At 42.4% G+C, this 21,733-nt stretch overlaps 1 protein-coding gene across 1 annotated transcript; it reads right to left on the bottom strand.

Moving 5' to 3' along the window:
* Positions 1-223: 223 nt before the first annotated feature.
* On the bottom strand, positions 224-20,802 carry LOC104012992 (guanylate cyclase soluble subunit beta-2-like). Its single transcript, XM_087739607.1, has 16 exons — positions 20,785-20,802; positions 20,012-20,085; positions 19,064-19,158; positions 18,709-18,869; positions 18,225-18,324; positions 16,839-17,059; positions 16,646-16,751; positions 14,879-14,982; positions 13,130-13,346; positions 9,747-10,067; positions 8,873-9,021; positions 6,462-6,608; positions 6,021-6,175; positions 4,342-4,556; positions 4,131-4,253; positions 224-3,358 (listed from the first exon to the last, which is right to left on the bottom strand). Exons 1-16 carry the CDS (start codon positions 20,785-20,787, stop codon positions 3,207-3,209), a joined length of 2,343 nt encoding a protein of 780 aa, XP_087595733.1. The 5' UTR covers positions 20,788-20,802; the 3' UTR covers positions 224-3,206.
* Positions 20,803-21,733: the final 931 nt, after the last annotated feature.

Genomic DNA, 21,733 nt, shown 5'->3' on the forward strand with positions numbered 1-21,733 from the left:
ACTGTGTATTAGTAAGCATATGACAATGTCAATTGTAGTGGGCTGCTGATTCTGATGTCGCACAAATACACATAACTTTGTGTATGGTCAAGAAATTAAACTCCCTGGACATTTATTACAGGTATAATGGTCTTAAACTTTTGTATACTTATAGGGAAAAAGAACAGAAAAGGTGGAAGGGGAAGGAGGGAAAGAAATCAAACTAGTCATTGACAAACAGCAGTCAGTATATCAATGGAAAGATTTATTTCTGAATGATATTTTTGCAGTCTTCAGCAGTGCCCACAGATTTAAGAACACATGATAATGCACAGGCACATTAATTTTTAAAAGCAGTTGTGCAGATTTGACCTATCTCTGCATCTCCAGCAGCACCAGATTGTAGCAGAGGCGACAGAGAAACCACTGAGCACATCAGTTTTACCACAGTACAGCATGAAGTAACTTACCATGGAGCACTTACTGGCAATTAAAACATTCCACTATTAAACATTCATAGATTGTTCAGTGCAAAAAGGGCAGGTATAAGCAAAGCGAGTGTTAAAATTTGGACAGAGATGCAGGCAACAATTAAGCCATGGTCCTTTTCTTTCTCCTTCCGAAGAGGATCCATACAAGTTCAGAGGAGTTCTGGGCTTCTACCTAAAACCACTCTGGAATATATCTGTATTAAACCCTGGAATATATGCTAAACCCTATTCACTGATAGCCAGGCTTATTGGACAATTCCAGTTGGAAATTCTTCCTTTCAGAGAGGTGGTCAGTGGTATTCAGCCATGCAGGTACGGGACTGCAAGAGCAGCTGAGACAGCAAGAGGTGCCCTCCTGCATTAGCACTGGCCACCGAGAGATGTACGTGCCTGTGTCACACCTGTGCTTGGGGCTAAGTGGCTTTCTATCTCCATAGCAAATACCAATAAAGACGGAGTCCACCGCTGCTATTTGTTACATGACATGGCCTCAAGTTGCGCCAGGGGAGCTTTAGATTGGATATTAGGAAAAACTTCTTCACTGAAAGGGCAGTCATGCACTGGACCAGGCTGCCCAGGGAAGTGGTTGAGTCCCCATCCCTGGAAGTATTCAAAAGACGAGTAGATGTGGTGCTTAGGGACACGGTTTTAGCGGTGGACTTGGCAGGGTTAGGTTTATCGTTGGACTCAATGATCTTAAAGGTCTTTTCCAACCTAAAGGATTCTATGATTCTATGTGTTCTCTGTTCCATCAGCATGACTAGTCAAGAGTAGTGAAACGCATCTCTAGGCTGGAGACAAAAAAGTCTTGTCAGAGTTGATTCTTGACTGACATCAGTGGGATAGTGCCAATTTAACTCTTACTTCACATTTACATCATTGTAAGTGAGAGAGAAATTGGGTATTATCTTTCTTTGGGAAAGTTTTCTTAAAGCTATGGTCATAGTACAGAAGTGCAAAGCCATGAGCACTGGACTGGTCAGGAGGAGTTACTAAGGATGAAGGTGAGATTTAGACGTTGTGTGTCTGAGGGTAGGACACAGTCCAATGTTTAAAATCTTGATACCCAACTTAATAATCTTTAGATGCATCTTCAACCTACAGTATATCTCGCCCTCGCCAAAATAATGAACAGTGCCTAGATAGCAAAATCCTTACAAATAAATAAATAAATGAATCCTGCCATTCATAAAACTGCCCTCTCCCAGAGTGGTGCTGCTCAGCCGTACCGTGGGAAGTGCTAATGTTAAAGGGTGCTTCTACATCAGCATTTCAGTCAGAGTCAGGAGTACCCTCCTGAGTGAATTTCCTGGTCAAACCCGCTTACCGTACTTTGTTTCACATTGTGGAGCGGTCTCAAAGCACACAAAAGGATGTCTTCTGCATGAAACTAAGTCAGAGGATGGGCTTATAAGGTGCTCCAAAAGCTAACAGGTATTCAGTGCGTGGGACCACACTAGCAAGCCCTCTGAAATACCTACAGTGTGGACAAATGGGTCTCATGCTTGCATCCTTAGGCAACGAATCCATGCCCAAAGGTAATAAATCGGCGTGCAGGGCACATCTCCTGTCAAAGTCACCCAGTACAAGCACATTCCACCTACTCCAAGCATTTATAGGAGTGAGAGCACAATTTATGATGCGCCAAATTGTTCACAACCTTTATATCCATTGTATTTTTGCTCCTGCATCTTAAATCTCTGACAACTGAACTTCAATTTTTCTCTGCCATTTCTGATCAGGCATAATCTAAGAATATATCAGCATGAAAGTAATTCAGCTGAGGAGCCTCTGACACCAGGTAAGTGATGTTGACTTTAACATTGTTATTTTCAATGATGTTAACAACATTAATTCCAGCACTGACAGGCTCCCTCTGTAGTCCTGAAACTTTATTTTTGTTTAGATGGGGTGAGAATATGGAGAAATAAACTTGCAACTTGTTTGAAGGTCTCAAATAGTTCACAGGCCTTGAACAGTCTTCAGTGTTATGATGACTTCGATGCTATGTAACTCCACTATGTGCATGTCCTTCTATGATCATCTAAGCACAGCATGGACAGCTGGTTCAAAGGTTGCAGATGCTTTTTTTACTGTCGGGTGCTATAAGGTACACAGTCTTTTTTCTTCGGGATGGAAAAATACAGGTTGTATTAGATCTATTCTGCACTTCTACTGCATAATGCCTTTACCCAACAAAAGACCTGTTAAGAGATTAAACTGTCATCGCAGTTAAAATGTAGATCGAACTCTGCTAACCTTACATGGGGAAGTTGTTGGCTGTGCTGAAGTCAAGACAGATGGTCACTTCAGGGAATGTTTCTTTTATGGCAAGTGCTCATTTGAGTAGGAATATTTCTAGCTGGATGAGTCACCTCGTTCTCAATTGCTGCATGAGATACCAAAAAGTGATTTTTACATAGGGTGTTCAAAGACATGGCAGAGTGAAAAATACATCTTCAAAGCATCTTGTGGTGGTGTCCTTCTCCTGTGGGAGTATTACATGGCACATGTAGATTGATTAAAAAAAAATCCCCTCTATTGTTTTCTTTTTGCTGAAAACTGTGATGAAATGTCTTATTTCTTTTTTTTTTTTTTCCCTTGGGGTTTTGTTTTCTTTCTTTTTTTTTTCTTTTTTACAAAATCATGTGGTACTTAATATACAAAATCAGTCCCACAACAGCAAAATGCACTAAATCATAACAAAATTGCTCTGTTTAATGTAAAAAGTAAAAATTAGAGTAAAGTGCAAAAATTAGAGCGAACATTTCTAATCTGTGGCTCTTCAGTAGCAGGTTTGACTCTTCCCCGGTTTAGAGGACAAGGACCATCATCTGCATGCTGGTTGCTATGGAGACTCCCATCACTTTTGGAATCGTAAGTTTTGCCTGAAAGGAAACACTCCTTCAGTGCGAGTTTTTAATGACCATAGAGGTTTCTGTTTGTCAGCACACCACAGTCTAGATTAACTACCACGTCTAAGCAGGTGGGAGGGAAGGGAGTGAAATATTTTCTAGTAATCAGGGACAACATATTCAGTCTGTATAAAATCCACAAAACACATAAATAGAATTACAAGACTTGCTGCATTAGATTAGACTGTTATGGCATCAAATCAGTTATCTCTCTTTCAGTGTCAGCTACTTCAAAGGAGAATGAACTTTGGTCGCAGAATATGGGCATGGCAATAAATCCTTCTGACTCCTGCAGGAGCCTGGCTTGAGGACTGCCAGGCTGCACAGCCAGTGAGGTCTCTCTTTCTCAGGCTTGAGTCGATAAGGGCTTCCCCATAACTACAAATAATGCCAGCTTTTCTAGAAAAAGATGTGTACATGAACAATTGGGTCTGTCCATGTGAAAAGCTGTCTAACATTTATCTGTTCTGTTTGCACTGCCAGAAGGGCTCTGGGGTTTGACAGCTATGTCAGCTTCTTTCTCCCTAGTGCACAGTTAGCACCTGGGATTGCTCTGAAGGTGATTTTGTTTGGCCCTAAACAGTGTGCAGAATGGTTAGTTTTACCAACATGGATATGTTGGGATGAATTTCTGCCTTGAGTAAAACAATGGTTATTCAGAAGAGGAATATCACGAAGCTGCAAGATTAAGCCTCAGTTACTTCCTAGTTCTATTGTCTTTGCTAGATGGTAACTAATTAACTACCTGTTAAATCTGCAATTTTCTCTTTCTGTCTTCTTTTGAGGCTGTTTTGTGCATCTGTGGGGCCATCGATATACTTCATTGCAATGGCTGGGGTCCGGTCCTTCTCTGGCTGAGCCTGAGTAACTGAAAGAAGAACAGAAAAGGGTATTTAATTGAGGTGTATTAACGTTCCTTTGCTCAAGCAGGGAAAGATATGTCGAGCTGACTCTACCTGGCTGATGAAAACTTGGTATTGTTTCAGCCCTGCCTTCTTGAAAAGACTGAACCGATTCATGGCCAGAATCTAAGTCTTTCGTTGGCCTTCCCATAATCTCATTCTCAGTCGCTGTTTTATTTCTAATGAGGAAGTATGTGTGCATTTTCCCTTTGCCTTTTACTTCTATTTCTCCTCTTTCAGTCATCTCAAAATTCTTGTATTTTAGGCATCTAAAATATCAGAAGCAAAATGACACATGAAAATTCAAGATTAGCAAAAATGACACCGATGTTTTAAAAGAGCTATTGTAATCTAAGTAATCAAATCACAACAGTCTGGTGAAAACAGTATTGATCCGTGAACAACTGAGGATTTGTTTCCACTGTTTGTTCAAGCCTGCTGTGCTTTTATAGCTTTACACGTACAGCCTGATCAAAAATCAATGGATCACACAGTCAAATACTTCAGTATGGTGGGGGGTTCTTATTGGCCAGTAAATAGAAATTAAGAATTGAGGCAGCCGATATCAGTTAGACAGAACTATCTCCAGTCATTTCATCAGAGAAGGCAGTACGGCCTGTCAAGCATGATTTACTCCTGGTAAATCCAGACTGGCTGTTCCCAGTTGCCTTCTTCATGTGTCCAACAATGGCTTCCAAGAGGACTTGCTTTTTACTGGGACTGACATGAGGCTGACCAGCCTATAGTTCCCCAGCCTGTCCTCCTTGCCATTTTTCAATATAGGTGTAACATCTGGTGTTCTTCAGTTGCTACTGCGCTGATCTTCATGACCTTTCAAAGATGACAGTCAGCAGCACTGTAATGCCATCACCCAGCTCTCTCATTACCTTTGGAGGCATCTCATCTGCTCCCTTACACTTCTATAGATTGAGATTTCTCAAAAGACCCCTGATCTGATCCTCTTCCAATACTGGTACTTCACCTACTCCTTGAACCCTGACTCTAGGTGCAGGGACCTTAAAGACCTCATCAGTGAAGACTGAAGCAAGAGAGGCCTTGAGTAACTCAGCCTTTATTCAGGACACTGTCACCAAATCACCTGCCACAGCAGGTCCATGTTTCCATTTATACTTTTCTGCTAACACAGCAGAAGCTCCTCTTTCTGCCTTTGAGCCTGCCTTGCCCATTTCAATGCTAGTTGAGCTCTGGCTTTCCTAATATCATTCCTATGTGCCCAGACAATGTTTTTGTACTCCTGCCTTGCAGCTTGTCTTCACTTTCACCTCTTGCATACATTACTCACTGCATGAATAGGATAGTGGTTTATGCAGTTAATCCTTAGTAAGTGCAACTCAAACTGTTTCACCGCAAATTTTTGTGCTCAGTCAGAGAGATTTTAAAGCTTTTGTTATGCAGGATGTCAAATTAAATGTTCTCACAGTCTTTCTAGCATCTATATCACTCTATCAGTACTTCCAAATAAGCTATCACAATTTTTTTTCCCATATTTTGCTCTGTAGGATCGAGATTCTCAAACCTCTGGCTCCATATACAAGTGCATTTGAAATAATCAGAACAAATAAAACTCTTCGCAAGCAGTGATTTTTCTTTATAAGTAAGCTGCATAAATCAGTGACTAAAAACAGCGTCATCTACATTGAAAGCTGCAGCTGTCAAGGCAATGTTTTTTAGCACAGCTTTCAACAGGCAAAGTTTCCATCACAGTTACTCACTGATAGGCACTGGAGCTTAGATGAATTTTACTCGGGACACCATGACTCTCCATCCGGGAAGCTATATTCACTGTGTCTCCAAACAAGCAATAGCGAGGCATCTTTTCTCCAACAACTCCAGCCAAGACAGGACCTGTATGGATCCCAACTCTAATCTTTACAAAGACATAAAACACCCCCCAAAAATGTCTCTTGTTATTTAACATCTTTCTTAATGCTATCCAGCCACGTAAAAGTTCATCCTAACACAACACTGGACACCAGTAAAATATCAAATATCCACAGAGAGAGGCTCTTCGTGAAAAATGTACCCATGTGGGCCTTGCCCAAAGTCACAGAGGAATCAGAAGAAGTTCTTTGATGTCCTTCTGCCATACATTAACCAGAAGCCCAACCCAAGAAGCAGACAGACACACATGCATCTCCGTGTTAACAACTTACTTGGATAGGATTTCCAGAAACTGGGTTCTGTACTCCTTTAGCTGCTATTATCATCCCCAAGGCAAAGTTAGCAACTCGCTCAGCATGAGTGGGTACAGGCACAGGGACCCCACCTACTACCATATAGGCATCTCCAATTGTCTCCACCTTTAATTGAGAGGGACAAGCATATGAGCATGCCATATATATCTTGCTTACGTTAGTGCTTTGCTGTTTGGGGCTCTTCTTACCTGCACCAACTCCCCCCTTCTTCTAAAAGATGCTTCCAATCACTAAAAAGCTGTAGCACCTGTGAGTTTCCTTGAGATGGGGATCTTTTCCTTGGCTCCACACTAAAAATTTCAGCGCATTCTGTCCCTGCTTACTTTACCCATTTTAGATATCAGTGTGAGAGACCCTAAGGAGTAAGGGATGCTGTGAAAGTGTCAGACTTTTTGCCTTCCCCTTACCCAGGGCAGACCTATATGCAAAGAGCTATCCCCAGGCACGGACTCCTGAGCCAGGAGGTTATCGGACAGCTGAATACTATTAATTATCTCTAATTCACAATTGGTGTTAAAAGCATATTTCTTTTTTAAAAAAAGATTTCTTTTTTAAAAATTCACAATGAAGCAAGGGAGTCTATTCACTGGTGATTATTATTAAGGGATTCACATGAAATTAAGAAACTTCCAATCTCCAGGATGTCAGAGAATGCAAAGTGTGAACTAAACAGTTTGGGAGCATCCTTCCTTACAACCAGCTGTTTCCCCACAACATGCTGCAGCCTGTGAGGCAAATGCTGAAGGGTTCATCCTCTTTCAAGCATCCAGTCTCCCTGAAGTGCATGATAAGGCACCTGAGAATTACTCTGGGATTTGTTCCTGTACCAGAGATTTCACTGAGAATAGAATAGGCCTGTTTGAAACAGAGAATTCTCAAATGTTTAAAATTCACGGTAAAAGACTTACGCAGTAAGGAAGTTTTCTGAACTGCTCTTATGAGATTTCATTGTTAGATTCACCATCAGTAAATAAGAGATCAGTTTAAATTAGATTACTTGGATTTCCTAAAAATGAACACCAATAGGAGAGTGGGAACATAATTTCATCTTTGGGTTTGTTCATTAACATAATGATTTAAAACTGTTCAGCCCATTAGTCTCGAAAAATGTGTTCCCGTACCTGCCTTCTATCAGATAGCCAACCCCACAGTAATGCCAGCAATTTTCTGTAACAAATTAAAAACAACTGTAAAAAGCTACTAATGCAAATAGATATCCTAATTATTTTTCGGCCGTGGTAAGAGATTTAATTTAACAAGATTTATTCATAACTTCAGATGTTTATAAGCTTGGGCCAAGTTTCTTTCATCAATTTCAATATTTCATTTCTTTCTCAATTCCCTGAAATAGTAATCTCGTCCTCCCTCTCGTACCCTAGTAACCTCCTTCAATATTAATAGCAGTTATATACAGGCATCAAAAGGAGATTATTATAGTGACAGATAATTTACTTATGATGGATGATTTAGATAGAATATGATGCTAATTTATCCTAAAATCTGTGGGCCATATCCTGGATGCTTCAATTATTGAATACAGTTTCCTTGCCAAGGCAGAAACGCTTCTGATTTCCCAGTACAGTTTATTGTGGGATGAACTGCATGCCTTCCCTGAGCAAGGAATGAATGAGATTTGGATTTCACCCTTTACTATTTCTGCCTTCCTAAATATTTAATGTGCTGGGGACAGACAGAAACTTAGGACTTGCTCTTCAGCTTGTCAAATCTGGGTAGCTCTGGAGATGTTAATAACGCTATTATTATATGTCAAGCAGGGCTCTGATCCTTCCAGCATGGTTTGGAGACAACACGTACATTACAGTCTAGATCTAATCAATGCTCTTTGGGGTCAACAGGAGATCTATACCATCGCCTGAGATCTCCATGAAGCAAAACAAAGTCTAGGTATTATCTGGGTATTGTTTATAATGTTATTTCCCACCAAAGGAGACACGTAATGATATGGTCACCTATTTACAACAGGTTGGAACAAAAGAACTAGGAAAATGATTCAAATTGGTCCATAAACTAGGATATCCTGTCATGTTAGGTAGGTATTTGAGAGAGGAGAGAGAGAGATGTATGATAGAACAGTCATTCTGGTGTTAAGTGTTGTGGAAAGAGACTCTAGCCCGTGACAAAAGTTACATTCCTGTCCGAAAATTTTAAATATATTTAATCACACCTCTGCCTGTTTTTTAGTTTCTCTGTGTGGCCACTACAAATATGCAATATTTTATGGTTTATCAAAAAACATGCTGGGGGGAAGAGGATTTAAATGCATTTAAAAACAAAAACCCAAACCAACAACAGCAACAACAAAATCTTTTTCCAGACTATTTCTACAGCCTTTATCGATCAGTACATACCTTGTACACATCATGCACTGTGGTCAGTCTGTCAAATTGCAGGTACATTGAATTTAACATGAGAACTATCTGAATAGGCTCACATTGGGCACAAATGTTGGTAAAGGTCACAACATCGCTGAATAATATGGTGCACTCCTTGAATTCTCCTGTGAGCAGAAAGACCAGTAGTAAGTACTTGTAATGGCTGGACAATCACGACATCTGTTTGAGATTTGTTTGCAAAGATTTCTTTCTTGTCACTCTTTTAGGACATATGACCTATCAGTTGTAATACTCATATACAGGTGCTGATATGAAAGAGAGATGTTGATATAGGAGTATATCAAATATAAGAATCATCACACATCTCAAACAATCCAGACATCTCAATACATCCCTTTGTCCACCCATGTTCAGGATATACTTAGCTCTTTACTCCTAACTTTATATATGGGCTTACTAAAGGGAATTTAAGCATGTTCTTACTTGCTATCCTTAAGAAAAATGGGAATCACGATGACTCTAGGTTTACAGATAGCATAGAGGAATTAGGAGAATTTTCTAGGAAAGACCAATTTCTTTATTCCTTTCATTTTTGAGCCCTCATTTCCCTGGATACCCATGTTAAAAACAAAATCTTAGTTTACTGTGGAAACACTGAATTTTGTTCCCTGAATCGGCACTTGCTACCACCTTTCACCTCCTAGGGAACAACTCTGGCAAACAGCTTTGTTTGAAAGAATAGTGTAAGCTTTGTTATCAGTGAGATGAAGGGTCTGTGGTCCTCCTCCCACGAATGTCACCAAGTTGAGAGAGAGCTAGCACCCCAGTCTCTCTATCATCATCACCTGGTGCACGAATCATGCATGATGAATGGATTCTGTTCATTCACCTGCCTCAACTTGCTTCCCCTCTTTCAGCTGGTTGGCCACATGCTGAGGAAGCATGGCGTAGAGCAGAGCTTCAGTCTTTTTCTTCTCTTCCTCCAGATGCTTCGAGAGTATCCGCAGTTCTTCCTTCTTCCTCTCCAGCTGGTTAGAGAGCTCCATCTCTGCCAGTCGCTGCTGATTGAGAAGAATCAAATCCCTGGTCACGTCATGAGGTGCAATGTCTGCAATATGCATCTGTCGCTCCTCCAGTTCATGCAAAGTGCGAAGCAAAGGTGAGCAGAGATAGAGCATGCACTGCAGGGACTCCATCCAGATCATCTGGCCTGTTTGAAACAAGCATCAGTAAGCGTTTTCAGCAGCTTGGACTCTCACGTGATGCTCAGTATTACTGATGTTAATTTTAGGGGATGAGTTCTAAGGACAGTGGCTTTTTGTAGGGTCTGGGTCATCACAGTAATTACTCTGTTTCCTGGAATTAGAGGTAGACTTGTTTGGATGAGGTACTCTAGGCAAATAAAAAAATTTCAGGACCCAGAAAGCAGTCACTCGCTCATTGCAACTGCTAGGCAGAGCCCAACCATGCTTCAGGTCCCTCCTGTTTAATTTCACAGTGGGTAAAATGTGGGCCCGGTAAAGTCAACAGAGCTTTCCATCCTGGAAGCTGCAGCTTTCAGTCACTATGATCATCTAAATAAGCAGGTACAAAAATGCCTGAAAGGTAGAAGAGATCTGGGGGGACGGGGAGGATTGAGTTTTTGTTTCCTTTGTTGAGATTTGGTTGTGGGTTTGATTTTTCAAAGATTTTTAAATTATTATTATTCTTCATTTGCTTCATAAGTATTCTTGGTTTCTGAACGGCAATCCAGGAATTCCTATTTCTTTCTTTTTCTCTCACCCTCTCCCCAGGGCAAGTGGATGAACAGCTTGAAAACTAACAGGATTGGGATATCAGAGATACCATGTGAATTAACCCTGACAGCATAAGAGGAAGTAAAATTGTACCTGTGACTAGTGGAAGTTCCTTGTTTTGGTAACATCACTTTTTTCAAGGTATCCCTAAACTCTTAATTTTTTCTGAATCTCAGGAATACCAGATTTGACACTCATTATGTAAAGGTGAAAGGAGAGAAGGGAAAATTAGGTCATATTACATAGTTCAGAGAAGCAAAATTGAGGTCACAGAACACTTAAACCAAATGTCATTATAGTTAATTACATGAAGTAGAAAATCATTCCATACTCATTCCTCCCAGTAAAAATGAAGCAATTAAAATATCTTTTTTGCTAAAATAATTTTAACGGGTAAACTCTTATGTAAGAGGTGTGTGGGGGGGGTGAAGGCAGAAATCAGAATGTGAAAATGTGACTACAAAAAATAAAAGCACAGCTAACTAATCTATTTTTATCCACATTTGAAACCCAGCCAGTAGCAAATAACTCCCCTCAAAGGCATAAATTAAGAATGAATCATGTATTCACATTTTAGGAATCAAAATGCACGGAGGCACAGGGGAAGCCATTTCTTTGCTCCAGCTGTAGCAATGGTATCAGGACTTTGTCTCTAAGTGCTTCCCTCGTCCCCTGCCCTTCTCGCCCCTCGCCTGGCAGACGGGACGCGCGCGCTGGCTGGAGTATGCTCACAGTGTGTTATTGCGGGAATGCTCACCCCACGTTTTCGTTATTGTCTGTATGTGCCAAAGATGCCATCCAAGATCCGTGAACTGGCATTGGCTGTGCTGGGTGGCTGCGTTTCAAATGTTGTGCCATGTACAAAGCAGTAATTTCTTTGACAAGAAAATTCTTAGCAGTGCAAAGCGATTCTGTGTTGGGTGCATAGGCTGACGTGCAGAGCTATGGGGAGGTGAGCCATGGCCAGTTACTTTTACACAGCTCAGTGCATCTCCATGCTGAGCCTGGTGGCTCTGTCAGCAGAAGCTGGTTCTGAGGGCTGGCACTGTGTCCCTTCCACAGGTCCCCAGTGAAGCAGGTGGCTGTAGCTGAGGGCTGCGGAGATTCACAGAGCAACTGGCACTGAATCCTAACCAAACCCAAGAGTGACGATACAACCATGTTGCAGGAATTGCCCCAGAGTAATGCCTTACATTACATACTTGGTTCTAACCTCTGCAAAAAAACCCACACAGGGCAGCAGTATGGGGGAAATTCTCATACCTGTTCTGGGAAATGGGCATGACTGGGCACCTCTCTGAGGTGCCTGCACGCATGTGTGCACAGCATGGGGAAAAAAACAGGAGGAACTAGAGGTCTGTGTGCAGTTTCAGGGCTACCATGCCATTGGGATCATAGAGGCTTGGTGGGGTAGTTCACACACCTGGACTACTGCAAAGGATGAACACAGACTCTTTAGAAAGGACAGGCAGGCAAGGAGGGGGAGCTGCCTTTTATGTGAGAGAAGTCCACAAGACCTGATGTGATGCATCCAGGAGTGCTGAGGGAGCTGGCTAGTGTCATTGTGAGGCCACTCTCAATTAGTTTTGAAAGGTCATGGTGACTGGGGGAGGTTCCTGAGGACTGGAAGAAAGTAAAAGTCACTCCTATTTTCAAAGTAAAGGATGGAGGACCTGGGAAGGCTTGGCGCATCTGTCATACAAGGAGAAGCTAAGTGAGCTGGGGTTGTTCAGCCTAGAGAAGACAAGCATCAGGGGGAGCTTACCAATATGAATAAATACCTGACAGGAGGGAGTAAAAAATACTTTTCTCAGTGGTATCCAATGAAAGGACAAGAGACAATGGGCACTAACTGAAATGGAGGAATTCCATTTAAACGTAAGAAAAAAACTTTTTACGGTAAGGGTGGTTAAACGCTGGAATGGGTTGCCCAGGGAGGTTGTGGGGTCTCCACCCTTGAACATATTCAAAACCCAACTAGACATGGTCCTGAGTAACCTGCTCTAGTTGACCCTGCTTTGAGGGGGATGGACTAGACAATCTCCAGAGGTCCCTTCCAAACTCAACTGGAGTTGAGTCAATTCTGTGACACTGTGAATAACTGAGACTAGAGGTGGCTCAGAAAACAATCTAATCCTCCCTTGGCCTTGCCCCTGTTACTCAGGAAACCTGCAAAGATGTGGGGTTTGCAGCATTAGAAAAACACTGTCTTTCCAAGCCTTTCAAATGGGAGCGCAGTTGTTATTTCTGACTGAAAGCCTTCAAAATCTCGTGAGGTAATAGCAGAATTTGCCTACAAGCATCTTAAAGTACTGTTTCTCTAAACAGAACCATCAAATCCTCTCCTCACAGCACAAAGACAAGGCCATTTATAGGACTTACGTGAAGCCAGGAGTCCACAGAAAGGCATTAGTTCAACTCCAGCATAATTCCTGATTTAATATGAACACTTATGCTACTGAAAACAGTGAAGTACCTCTCAGCTCTAGCATTGGCCGTTTTTTCCATGACTCTGGCATCATCTCTCTTCTAGTCTGGAAAACAAATTGGCTGTTGATGAATTTCTGAATGCTAGAGATGGTGAAGGGTACTTCTGGGTGAACAATACTGAAATAGTGATCCAAGCAGATGCCCATGGTCTGAAGGCCAGGTACAATCTTTTGAATGCTCACCCCAGCTTGCTTCACTCTGAGCTTAAAAAGAAAATATGGACAACATGTTATAATTCATATCCTGTTTGGGTTCAGGCCAAGCTATAGCTGATCACTGTTTATACATGTACACACACTTAGCCTTGCTATACTACACGGCTTATTTTTGAGCAAAGTTTCTATCTTATTAGCATATTATTGCAAAGCTCTGAATGAGTGTCCTTCATAGCAAGATAAAGCCCCCAGAAAGGAATGTTATTATCCAAATGCTCTTCCCATCAATTGTTAAAATAAACCAAAACTATCTGCTATTATCCTTGCTTGCATTTGTGTAGGCCTAACAAATAGCCTTACGGGTAGCTGCAAGAGAAAATTAGAGATACCAGAGCATGTCCTGCATTCCAAAAAGAAAATAGGTGTGGCACAAAAGGTCTTGGCAAATATTAATTTTCTAATGGATGCCGTGGGTTACCTTCTCTTAACCGTTGCTGTGTAAAGGTTTAGTCATTCTCTTTTAGCCTAATGGCCATATATAAGCTCTTAACTCCTGCAGAAATGTCCACCATGCCTTCGCTGCTTGTCATCAGAGTTATTGAAGCTCTGACCTAGCTACCAATAATGGGTGCAAAACTTGCCCTTTTCCACACTAGTAATTTTATCAAATTATGCTGACTGGATGTCTTGAAAGGTTTAAAACTCTGAACTTTGGCTAATGTGGACAGTGGCACGAAGCAGACTATGTGCTCTGGAATCTCTATCAGTGTGATGCCAGAACACATGCCCTGAGTGACTGTGTTCAGCTTTCTTCTGCTGTCCCGTTCTCAGCTTCTCCTTTCTTTGCTCCTGTCATAGGCTAATATTCTCTGCACAGAATTGGGAGCAAGAGGAACTATAGCTTGGTGGGAACCCAAGCTAGTTGGAAACCAGCCACAGAGCAGTCCCTGCGAAGGGAAAGGCAATTCCATTGCTGCAGAGTATGTGTGCACGGGAGCGCAGACTCAATCCTCCCCTGGAAGATAAAGCGGTTTTGGGGTCTAGTTCCTACTAGATGGGGTTGCATGCTGCCTGATTTAGTAGGTAGCTGGGTTTTCCCAGCAGAAGTGTGTAGGAGTAGGCTCAGGAAGCATGTGGAGCCTCAGTTGGTAGCAAAGCCTTACAAAAGCCTTTGCCTAGATTGGTAACTGGGAGGAGAGGGTGATTAGCTATCAGTTTAAAGGATGGGTCGTGTCTCTGGCACATCCAAAGACAGGAAGGTGGCCAGAAACCCAGAAAATTCTGTTCTGTGTTTGGTAACGGATAGACAGCTGCAATAAACCTTGCTGGCATACCTGCAGCCGTTTCAGACACGGTAATCTCAATAAATTCAAAGGAGATTCCTATCTGAAATGATCCAGATCCAGTTGTCATGAGTGACTTTTATTGCATGTCTCTGTACAGAGCACTTCTGTAACTGCTACAAATGAGTGTGCTCTGTACACAGAGCACACACAGCCGTGAAGTGTAGGACAGTCAAACAGAAGAAAATTACTATATGGTTTATGCACGTAAATGCCCTTACCACATGCTTGTCCTACCTCTTTGTCAAAAACCATATGAAAAGGAAGTCCATTGCAAAATGTTTTTGTATCAATCCAGAGGCTCTTGGGATAAACAGGAACAAATCCTCTCAGCAGCTTACCTGTGGCAAGATAAATGCGTAGTTTTTAATTGGGTTGCACCTCATAAAGCAGTCAGCATTACTTTTTAGCACTCAGTGAGACAGGACCCTATATCATAATGAATGAAGACAAAGTAAACAGTGTGTGGGTCCAGAAATGTGCACACATCTGTGCTAAATGCTCCACAGTTTAATACACAGCCGATTAGCAACTGAGTTGGCTGAGAGTTGAAAACTTAACCACACAAAAAGCACAGAGCATTGGATGCATGAAATTATGTGGAAACAATACGAATAGATGAACAACTGTAGATGTTTCTGCTCTCTGAATTTGCAGATGTCATAGCAATATAACACAGCTATATCCCACAAAAATGTACACAGAAGTGGATTTAATATATTTTGCCAGCTACTAAGGAACACTTATGGAGAAAAACGCAGCATGATCTGGGTTTCAGTCTCCTATACAAAGAACTCTAGTCCATGACACAGAGACCAAATTACGGTTTGGTTTCCATTTTACTTATCCTGAGTTTTTTTCAGAATGATCACAAATCTACAGAGCAGGTTGTGCTTGCTAGCGAACAGATATTTTTGTAAAATGAATAAAATGGGTAAAATAGTCAAAAGCGCTCATAGGACTGAAGCACCCAAAGCCTTTGATCTTCCCAGTACAAGCTTGGATTCTCCAGTAACCCACAATAATCAAAAGGATATTATTTCAAGTGATCTTCTTCCACCAGAAGGTGGCTATGACAGTTACTCTAGTAAATTCTGCTTGATAACAAATGCTCAAGTCACTTAGGAGACTGGTGAAAAAGATTACAAATTTAGAACCCAACTTTTAGACCTCTCACTGCTTCAGGGGAAGTCAGTGTGGGTTTTTCATCTTTCAAAGTCTGGCTCTTGATAACTCTTGCATTTATTGTTAAAGGATTCTATTTTTTTAAGTAGTAATGCTACTCTAAAATTTTATTTTGAATCTATATTAATTTCTTACTCAATGTATCTGCTCTTGTAATGCATGTGGCATTGCACCAGATGATATCAGGTTCATTTTTTCATTCCTCCCAGAATCCAGACAGCTTGGCGATACTGAGCTGGATTCTCCTCCTCTTGAGGAATCAAAAGATCCTAACTGCAAAAATCCTTCCATTTTATAAACATATATAAACAGAGATTATAAACATATAATATATAAAGATATAAACAGAGATTGCTAGATTAGCAGTAGTTTTTTGGTAGTGGAGGGTATCATTTGGCTTTCAGAATTTACTACAGTTGATAAATTTGGAAAGGAGCTGCAGCTACCAAGTTAAAAACCACTCTTTTAAATTCATCATCTTAGACCAAGTGACATGAGAAGGAAGTATCAAATGTACCACACAATGACATTTTACAGAAGAATACTTCTCAGAAGAAAACCCTGTTTAAGAGACAAAAGTGACAGGTCATATTCCATTTAAGTATCTGTCATTACTAAGCGTGCTTATTATCTGCAATTTTTCTTTGATTACCAGTGTCTAAACAAAAGAAACTTAACCAGAAAGGTTTTGAAAAGACACAGAGGAAATATGAATGGTAACTTCAAAATGGATGGGTGGGTGGAGATAGGGAGGCTTACTGACTTTCTTCTTGAAGAGACTCAGAAAGGATGACAAGCTCCCTCTGCTTGATCTCTCACCTTTTCCTAATGTGATTATTCCTCTTAGTGTTTTCCAGTGACTTTTCTTGACAGGACAAACAGAGCTTCCTCTGTCTCTAATTGTATTCTTGGCTTTTTCAAGGTCCTGTTGAAATAAATCCAAAGGGAAATTCAAAAGTGTTTCTAATTTAATCATATTTTAATAATATAGTGATAATGAATAGTAAAATACCTCTTTATTCAGTTGGTTTTCAATTTGTTTTTCAGAGTCAGCAAGATATTGAGTTGAGGAAGAAAATTTATTTCTTTCCTTGTATGAAAATACAGGGTTTTGAGTGACAAGAAAAACAATATGTTCTTTTTTACCAGTTCTTTCTTCTTCCTCTGTTTGATTGACTATTTCCATTGAAATCTCAATGTTAAAAAAATCCAGGGCTGCTGCACCAATGATTCCTGAAGGGGAAACAAAAGACAAAGTATTGCCAAGAACAAACCCTTTCCATTTTCCCTTTTAGAGGGCCCACAGTGGAATTTCACTGTTTCAGAAATCACTTTTCTGAAGGACTCTGGAAGAAGAAATCAACCTGCTGTTACCTATGTCGTTCCTACTACCGTTGCCATGATAAGAATATGCGCATAGGAGATAAGCTTTAAAGTTACTGTTTCTTTTGTCTTGTCCGATGACAAATGCTTATTTTCACTAGAAAAAGCTCAGCAGGATACCTGAAGAATGTGTCCAAATAGTCATAAATAGCAATAATATGAATTCCCATTAACCCAAAAAATGCAGGGGGTCTAAAGAGATTCTGCTCTAACAATCTATTTCAGTCATTGCAGAATATTTTCTTTTGAAAGGAAAGAAATATCTTTCATGAAGATGCACAATCAGTCCTCTCATTTCTGCTTAGCTCTTAGGCGAAATACTGGACAATGACATGAAAAGCTCTGTCTGAAATTCCACATAGTTCTGTGCTTCAATAGGAATATGAAATGAGTTTTGACAAAGGGGGAAGTTTTGATAAACTTCTAAATTCAGCAGCACCTATGAAAGAAAGGAATATGATCATCTCTTACAGACTTACAGCTGTTTAACCCTTGCACGAGTACAACTGTGGAGATTCCTATAAATGCTGGAAAAAGATTCAGTTTGGAGCAGGGCTCAATAGTAATTTTACAGATTGCATGTACTGCAGGAGTATTTATTACACGATGGATGGATGTCTTCAAATCAACTATAATTTGTACTTCACTGTAATTTAAGGAGCATGAGTTACCGAGAACTAATCAACAGGTAGACACAACACACACCACGAATTTTCATTCTCCTTCAAGGAAAGGAATTTTATAGGAATTCTATAGGAGGAACAGACACTTATGGCCTGGGTTGTCATATTGTAAATCTTGATGAAGCCACTGGGAGCTAGGAGTGATCAGGCAGTCAGGGAAATACCGAGGTCAGATGTCTGGTGACTAAACTCTACCAGGCTTCAATTCCATGGCCAGTCCTCATCTGAAAAAAGATTCTGAAACCGGAGCAAAGTATATCTGCAAATATATGATTACCCTGTATATATATTGCATTACTAGCTGATTTGTACTCTGCATTCTATCTGATTACCTGGCACAATATGGCACAGACCTCTTCTATCTGAATAGTAATGTAAATGCATTGACCCGTCTTCATTCTTTTCTACTCTAAAAGATGGGGCGTTCATCTCCTGAGGAAAAACAAACAAAAACAAAACTTCAATATCTTTTGCTGGTGAATTCCACTTGCACAAAACCATCCCGTGTCTTAATAAAAGAAGCAGTAATCTGAATAAGCTGCAATACAGAAAATCAAATATGCTCATTTGTGAAGGAAAATCTACTATGCATTAGAGACAATGTACTAAATAATATCTAATGTTGAGGAATACTCAGAAAAAAATGATCATAAAAAATTGTCCTAACATTTTGGAGTAATTAATTTCAGAACATAGGAGAGCCTGGTATAGCATCTTTTTCTATTATTCGTTCACACTTATGAGATGCTGTTCCTTCTGTTGCAAACTCTGGCAGAGTCCACCCATACCTGCTCAGTAATTACTACTCGAACTTGCCTGGTAAGAAAGGGACAGGTAGCTGTGCAATGCATCCAGGTTCTCTATGAACTCGTAGAGATTTCCACCCAGTGTCCTCAGCATGTGGTCATAGCCTGAGCGTTTACAGAATTCAAAGAAATACTCTCCAAACTCTCTCAGAACCACGTCAGCAGGAACACCTAGCAAAATAAAGATACCTTAAAGAATAAGAAAGGCTTGGAAGTTCTTGAAATGCTGTCAGGAGGATTAAGAGTGAACGCAGAAAATTTGCAACGTAGGGAGGGCATTCCAAACAGCACAGGAGACTAAAACCTGGGCTGCAGTCTCAGGCTTGACCCAGGATGGTTCATTTTTGAGGCACGGTGACACATACCTAACATTTTGCAGGCTTTATCAACAAGCTGCATTGTTATCTCATCTTTGTAAACCTCAAAAGTCAAGAAAGAATCCTGGACTCCGGCCTGCAGTCTGCAACAGAGAAGACAATATTCTTGTCTCAGCAGTGCTGTAAATATAACATGCTTGGGTGACCCAACTGGCATTCATTAAGCACTGTTTGCTGTTCACCCACTCCTCAGCCTCATGGAAGCGTTATATGGAACACACTGCTTCCCCTAATGGTTTGAGTGTTGTTTTAACATGGCTGAATGGTGCTGTCCACCTCTCCATTTCTGCTGTTTCACATTGTGGTGTTATGGTAAACCCTTTCAAGGATTAGGGCGTCATACTGCGGGGGGCTAGAGCAAGTGGAGTCTTACTTTGTCTTCTGGTCTACTGGCTTGTCGTTCAATGTGGCCGCAATATCAAGGTCTTGGGTCTCCACAGGCTTGACCAAAAACTTGCTGAATTGTTATATTGGCTTCAATGGCTACTATATGTATGTACGTAAGTACCATTTTTATATCTTTCTCTCTTGGGAAATGCCACAAAGCTCATTAAGTAAGGAAAAAACAGAGATGATATATATAGCTGCTTTTCTGAAGGTACTGGAATTAGGCTGCCTTCATATCAAGGATGACATCTTTTCAGTGTAATTACTTTTCGATATTGTCACAGTGAGACAGTGAGCCTATTGCACAGTTGTCTTTAAGACTAAATGTCATCCTTAATTATCTGATATAACAAATTAATTGGGACAAATTAGTATCAGAGTATGAAGTGTTACAAGGTAAGAAACTCTTGCTTTTGCCCTGCTGGTTACTTCTAACAATTATTTGAGATACCCATTAGCTGCCATTTACCAGTGAGAAATTATAATCCTCTGCTGCTAAATTCCTGACCGTTCTCCCTCCATACACCACATTTATTGGGAACACATTACCTTAATTTTTCCCATGTTTCTTCACCGTACTTTTCAACCACCAAAGACTTCAGGCATGTGTTTATAAATCCATACTGCAAAAGCAAATACATGAACATGGAAAAGGCATACTGATTTTCAAAGTTCAGCCCAAATGCCACCTTTTTGTATTTAAGATTCCACTGCTAATTTTATATTGCAAAAGGGAAAGTCATAATGTTTGACATCCATTATGTCTTTCAGCAAACAGCATAGCCTTTATCTCGGCGTTTCACAAGCATTCCGCAAAAGAGAGCAAACACATTCCATCTTGTTTTGCGGGTGAGGACCCAGAGAGGCCGGCCAGGGACCCGTCCTGCCAGGGATGCAGCCCAGAGCACGTCCCCTGCGGCGGCTGGAAGAGCAGCCCCGCACGGCTGCAGCACCGGCAGGTGAGTTGGTCTGTGCCCTGTTATCGTTTGCCTTAGCTCTGACGAACGAGATGGGGGGAAATGTTGAAAGGACAACCGTAAGCGGCGCCGTCACGGCAGCAGCAGCCTAAGGATGGCGTGGTCCAAATCCCGCAAAGCGACGCGGGCTGAGCCGGGCACGGCAGGCAGGCGGCTCTCCGCCGGCTGGTCCCTCGGGCCAGGAGTGAACGGCCGGAGCCGGCTGTCTGTCCCCGACAGGCGCTGTCCGTCCCGACTCGCCCCCGCTCCCCTCCCGCGGGCAGCCTGGCCCCGCCCGGGGCCGGAGGAGGGTCCGACCTGCCCGACCCTGCCGCCCCCGCTCCCGCCGCCCCGCCGGCCGCTCACCATCCTGCCGCCGCCGCCGCCCCGCCGCCGCCTCAGCGCCGCCGCCGGCTCCCGCCGCGCCCGCCCCGCCGCGCTGCCTGCCCGGGGGCGGCGGCACGGCCAGGCCCGGCCCCGCCGCTCTCGCCCGCGGCTGCCAGCGCGGCGGCGGCCGGTGGCCGCGGGCAGAGGCGCTGCCGAGCGCCCGGAGTCGCCCAGCAGGGCGCGGTGCGGGGCTCCCTGCGCCCGCCCGCCCGCCCGCCCGGCCTGGCTTTCGGCAGAAAACGCGCGTTTTCTGTAGTTGCGGGAATTGCGAGTGATGCCGAAGAGCATCGCGGTGAAACGGCATCGGTGACACGATTGCAGGTCACGGCCGTCATGGCTGCTGGAGCCTGCACCGCAGCCAGGCGGGACGCGGTGCGGTTAGACCCGGCTGGACGCTGCCCGGGCCGCCGGGCTCACCGGGTCCCAGCCTCCCGAGGCCTCGCTGGGGCGAGCGGCCAGGAGGGTGACCAGAGAGGAGGGTGTCTTTCCCAGGCTTTCTTAAAACTGCGCTTAGCAGAGCAGGGACAGTAACGGTGGAGTCGATAACCACGCTTGCCCAAGGATAGGAAGTTTGTTGGGAGAAGCATCTTCTGTTTGGCGGGTGGATGCTGCTGAGCTGTGCGTTGCTGCCGTAGGCCTGACAAGAAGCAGGCAATGAAGCCGCTTGCACACAACTGCCCATCATCCAGGCAGTGTTTGGAGCCGCCCAGCCTGAGAGGAAAGCACAGCAGTGGGGATGTTAGCAGGAATACACTGACCAGGTTCAGATGCAATGAATTAATGAGTTTTAGTGGGTGGCAGAGTTATCTTATTTCCTAGGTTTATTTTTGGAAGAATTATTTGTAGGTCAGTTTTGAGAGTGACTCCTGAGAGGACATGATGAAGAACTGTTTGGGGAAAAACACTCTCCCCCCAGTAAAGACGAGTT

This window comes from Nipponia nippon, unplaced genomic scaffold (genome assembly GCF_047370975.1).
Source record: "Nipponia nippon isolate SJK-2023a ecotype South Korea unplaced genomic scaffold, ASM4737097v1 scaffold_7, whole genome shotgun sequence".
Lineage (NCBI taxonomy): Eukaryota > Metazoa > Chordata > Aves > Pelecaniformes > Threskiornithidae > Nipponia > Nipponia nippon.

Bases quoted from the DNA above. Each gene is read 5' to 3' on its own strand.
- LOC104012992 (XM_087739607.1), bottom strand. The intron at 6,176-6,461 runs GTAAGTTGTTAA...GTCTTTGTAAAG, and splicing joins TTTCTGGAAATCCTATCCAA to ATTAGAGTTGGGATCCATAC. The intron at 4,254-4,341 runs GTAGAGTCAGCT...TTCTTCTTTCAG, and splicing joins ACCAAGTTTTCATCAGCCAG to TTACTCAGGCTCAGCCAGAG.